General features: G+C 42.8%; 1 protein-coding gene across 1 annotated transcript; it reads right to left on the reverse strand.

Annotated features, from left to right (window-relative positions):
- Positions 1–271: 271 nt before the first annotated feature.
- On the reverse strand, positions 272–5,109 carry LOC111962028 (transcriptional repressor scratch 2). Its single transcript, XM_023984782.2, has 2 exons — positions 4,439–5,109; positions 272–2,240 (listed from the first exon to the last, which is right to left on the reverse strand). Exons 1-2 carry the CDS (start codon positions 4,587–4,589, stop codon positions 1,408–1,410), a joined length of 984 nt encoding a protein of 327 aa, XP_023840550.1. The 5' UTR covers positions 4,590–5,109; the 3' UTR covers positions 272–1,407.
- Between the last annotated feature and the right edge of the window lie 226 nt (positions 5,110–5,335).

Below are 5,335 nucleotides of genomic sequence, written 5' to 3' on the forward strand. Positions count from 1 at the left end.
ATAGGCTAGGTTGTACCAACCTCATGATGGGTATAGGGAAAATTTGAGTATCTTGTAGTAGCCCAAAACTATCGATGTTACATTGAGCTGGGTGAATGGAATATGAATGACAGTCATTCAATATGCTGTAATAGAAACAAAGCCATGCTCATAAAAAAATTATCATCCTCCCTCATCTTAAACGGCACCGGCCGCCACTGCTCGAGTGATCATGTGTGTTGAGTTGATGATAGTTGACGCCTTGAAAATGGCACAGGGCACAGAGAGCAACTTAGTGAAAATATCATCTTTTAATTATTGATATGACTTGGTAATTGAAAAGTTCATAGCTTTTCCCGATTACATACAAAGTTTAGTACAATTCAAATTCAACAGCCTTACATAGGGCAAATAATTAATGCTACCAATCCTTCATAATAATGGTGTAACAAATTAACTGGCTTCTCATGTCTAAGTATTACAATGTAGCTTACACTTATAGCCTGTGCATAGATTCAAAAACAAAAGGGCATATTGAGCATTTCCTATGTAGAACATGGATATATCAACAATTGTTGTGAATGAGACCAGATATAGGGCTACTTTATCTCAGAAATATATTACAGCATTTTATAAGATGTTCAATTCATAAATCAAATAAATAAATAAATTTATAATGAATTAACAACCTAGTTAACCAATACATTTATCATTTGATAAATAAATACATAAATACATTAAATTAATAAATACACAAATGTTTATCGTGGAAGACATGTTGCAGGGAAATTAAGAGCTAATTGGCATATTAAATAATACTGGAATGTAAATTATTGCAAATAAATTAATAAGAATCCATAAAACAATTATAGAATAAAAAATATTAACATTTTAATGTTATTCAGTCATCATCGTCAGTTATCTTCCATGTTCTTGAACAACCCTCATTTACATTATTATTGCTCTCTATCAAAAAGCAGGAAGAGGAAGACGAGTGGTGAGGAGTGCAGTCTTGGACCAGGGTTGTGTTCATTAGGCACCAAATGGAAGAAAACAGACTGAAACAAGGTGAGGGACTATCTGGATCCAATAATAAGTCCAATAATTAAAAAAAGTTGAACCCTCATTTTCATTTTCAGTTGTGATGTGTTTTAAAACATTTCTGTTACATGCCCTAATGTTTCCCAACTCCAGTCCTCGAGTACCCCCAACAGATTCAACTTGTCAACAAATTATCAAGCCCTTGATGAGTTGAATGAGGTGTATTTGTCTGGACATACAATAAAAATGTGTACTGTTGGGGGTACTCAAGGACTGGAGTTGGGAAACACTGCCCTAATGAACACAATATTAGTCTCTCTTGTAAATGAGATATCAGGTCAGTGAAACAGACCTGGGTAAATAAGCTGATATGGTGTAAATCTCTGATCAGTCCTCGGGACAGCAGTCCTCTTCGTCTCCGGAGCCCTTGAAGCAGGCCGACTCGTAATGCTTGATCAGGTAGGACTTCAGTGCAAAGCTCTTGCCGCAGCGCTTGCAATCATAGTGCTTGAAGGCCGAGTGCGTCTGCATGTGGGCACGCAGGTTGGAGCGGTCCGCAAACGCTTTGCCGCAGTGGGCACAGGCGAACGGCTTCTCGCCCGTGTGCGAGCGCATGTGACCCTGCAGCAGCCACGGTCGGCTAAACGCCTTGCCGCACACTCCACACTCATGCCGCAGGTCGTGGGTGAGCATGTGCATGGCCAGCGCCGGCATGGACACGTAGGCCTTATGGCACGTGGGGCACTTCCTAGCCTGCTGTCCTTCCAGGCTGCGGTGTGTCTGCTTGTGACGGCTCAGGTTCGACGAGGTGGCGTAGGTCTTGCTGCATTCGCTGCACGTGTGGCGCCCCGGTCCCTTAGACTTTCCGGGCTTCCCTTTGGCAGCCTTGGACCCTGTGGATCCTGTGGAGCCCACTTCTGCAATGCTGTTTCTCTCCTCACCTTTGGTTTTTGTTTTCCTGTGGTTGGCCCTTCTCCGAGAGCGGCCGTCAGAGATGAGGAAGGCGTCCACCGTGTAGCTGCTACTGTCCGACTCGGTGGTCATGCCTGAGCAGGGGCTGTCGGGCTGCTCCATGTCATGGTCGGAGTAGTCCTCCCCCCCGCTGCCCCCTGTGCTCCCTGGGGAGTACAGGGGCCCCGCGGAGAGCCCGGTCTGCCTCCTCGAGCCAGGATCCTTTGTGCTCTGGCATATTGAGGGGATGACGTAATCCTGGATGTAGCCTGTAGCAGGTTTGGAAGAGACAGATTTGGAATAAATAAGTGCATTTTTGGCAACAATTGTGGCATTTTAAATGTATAGCCTTTATACAGATTTTTACAAAATGCATTTCACAAGATATGTTTTTTTGGTCTAAGATTCTATGGTTTTATGATTCCAGCACTCTTTCTGATGCCAGTTGAAAGCATCTTGTTGTTTTTTAGTTTTTTGTTGAGCCATTGAGTAAAAATCTCTCACTGGGCACAGACGTCGATTCAACGTCTATTCAACGTTGGTTCAACATAATTTCATTGAAATGACATGGAAACAACGTTGATTCAACCAGTGTGTGTCCAGTGAGCTGGATCTTCCATGCGTTGCGAATCAATATGAAACTATACAGGAAACCAATTGCAAGTACTTGGTTCAGCAAGATTTGAGAATTAAATATGAATGACTCTTCAGTGCACCGTTTTGCAGCGATCAATAACTCATCCGGCTCAGAACAAGGGTAGAATCCCAAAGGGCACCCTATTCCCTATATAATGCACTACTTTTGACCAGGGCCCATAGGGAATAGGGTGCCATTTGGGATGCATCTAAGGACAATCATTGCTAACTACATCAAAACACCATCACATACGAAACACAAGTATGCACTGACACAACAGTCATAAAATTAAACACACTTGTTAGTTCTCCACAACCGATCCACCTGTCACCTTCCCATCCCATGCCACCATATCTAAATCTGGGCCAAAACAGAATGTCTCAGAAGAGAAATCCCCCAAAGCACTAATTCATTTTAATCAGATCATTCTCCATCTGTGGCGTGTTGAAAGTCCCTGTGAGTATGGTAATAGAAAGATTGAATGACAGGTGGAGTGTTATTTGAGGATGGGGATGGAGAGGAGGAGTTCTAGTCTGATCTTGACAGCAGTGCACACTATATTGTGCTCCCCCTGCAACACAAAGGGAATCAGACAGCTGGCATCCTAAATCTGGGGACAGATGATCCGGCGAGCCAAAGCTCTGTGGTTATGAAGGACATTCCACCAACAACAAAAACAAAACACACCACAAATTTTTATGGAAGTGTTTTGCCCTGAAATCACAGTATGAGTTGACAAAACCTGTACATCTAAAGTTGGTTGTACTCCCCTCTCATTTTTAAAATCTATTTTGTGACATCATAAACAAATGATGTTACATAAAGCATCTTGCCCTTTTCCATTTAAGGTAATATTTTCTAATGTATGCTCTTTTTCACCATTTAACATTGAGTTTTGTCAATTCATCAGAGAAACTGTATATTTTGTCAATGGATTTTAGAGGGAGAGAGAGCGATTTAATTTCTGCAATTTGACCCCCTGTGGGTATCTAGCATCCTGTAAGATCAGATGTGATGGAGGAGGATGAGGAGATGGAGATATGGAGGGGGGTTGGTGATGATAAGGGGAAAGCTCAAGAACAACAGCTAAGGACAAACCAGTCCCATGTGGATATCTGCTTTCTGGTGGTGATGGAGAGGTTTGGACCTCACAAAGGCTTGGATGGGATTTCAAGCCTAATGTACGCATCCATGTATACCATTATGTATGTACACAATAGTATTAAAGCCTGTTGTGTGATCTGCTCAGTATTAAATTGATTGGTCCAGTGTGACCTGAATACTATTTAGCATCACTGGAGTTAGAAAACAAAAGGATTGAATTGCAAACACAACATCACAGGCTTCATGGCAGAAGACATGGATCAAGAAGTTGATCCGTTTACTGAATATTTTTTTAAATACAAATATTTTTTTAAACAAATGCTTTTGTGATTTTTCCATTCCTGAACAAATACAGTACTGCAACAAAAAAAATATCTAAAACCTTCAACTCTAATCTATATACTCCTGAGTGGTGCTGCGGTCTAAGGCACTGCATCTCAGTGCTAGAGGCATCACTACAGACCCTGGTTTGATTCCAGGCTGTATCACAACCGGCCGTGATTGGGAGTCCCATAGGGCGGCGCAGAATTGGCCCAGCGTCGTTAGGGTTTGGTTGGGGAAGACCGTCATTAGAAATAAGAATTTGTTCTTAACTGACTTGCTTAGTTAAATAAAGGTTAATTAAAAATAAAATAATTTAAAAAATATACAGCAAGCAAATGAATGATGAAAATGCACTTTTTGTTTTCAATGTGTAGACAGAATTTTAAAGTAATCTTGACTCACCGTTTTCACTCAAATGGACCGCCAAGTTGGTGGTGGACTCGGTGATGGCACGTGTGAGTGTGTACGATCCGTCGTTGTGATGCTGATGAGGATGATTGGAGGAGGAGAAATCGTGGACCTTCAGTTGCTTCACCAAAAAGGAACGTGGCATTTTCTTGACGGGCTGTTCCTAATGCCACGTATGAAGAACAAAACTGCACAGGAAAAAGTCAAAGGCCTGCACCCTTTAGAAAAGGCCTCAAGTCAAAGAAAACCAAAATGGTGGTGGACGATGCTAAAAGATGCTCTGAGATTTCCCTCACTGCTAAAACTCCCAGGCCTGAATAGCCTGAAAAGCCTCAGTCTGAATGCCAGAAAGAAGAGAAACAGAAAGGACAGAAGAGAATGGGAAAAGTTAAAGACAAAGGATAGGAGAAAGAACACAGAGAAAGAAATAAAGTGTAGAGAGATAGAGGGTGAGAGAAGAGGAGATGGCTAGACTAGCTGAGCTCAGCACTAGCGCAGGCTTTTATATGGGGCACGAACCCCCAAAGATCAGGTGGTGCCTTTGGAAAAGGGAGCCTACTTAGCATTAATCCATCAAATATCCCCGGGGACACACATCAAATTACCACGAGCCGTCTGTGCATCCCCGCACAAGCACCCACACACACACTCACGAGCGCACACACACACACTGCAGCCAACCCCAGTCAACTCCCCCTCCTCTCACCCCATCTCTTTCACCCCTTCATCGCTCCACACAGAGAGAGAGAGCAGACAATAGCACCGCTGAAGCATGTGGGTGACACTACACACAACATCTTGTCCCCTATTGTCTTCCAATGAAGTAGCTAACATTTTATTGCTGACTGCCCCCCAATAAACTGTTATGTGCCTCTTCCTCCCCACCTTCTG

Source organism: Salvelinus sp. IW2-2015, linkage group LG1 (assembly GCF_002910315.2).
Source record: "Salvelinus sp. IW2-2015 linkage group LG1, ASM291031v2, whole genome shotgun sequence".
Classification (NCBI taxonomy): Eukaryota; Metazoa; Chordata; class Actinopteri; order Salmoniformes; family Salmonidae; genus Salvelinus; species Salvelinus sp. IW2-2015.

Bases quoted from the DNA above. Each gene is read 5' to 3' on its own strand.
- LOC111962028 (XM_023984782.2), bottom strand. From the start codon at position 4,589: ATGCCACGTTCCTTTTTGGTGAAGCAACTGAAGGTCCACGATTTCTCC. The intron at 2,241-4,438 runs GTGAGTCAAGAT...AACCTGCTACAG, and splicing joins GGTCCATTTGAGTGAAAACG to GCTACATCCAGGATTACGTC.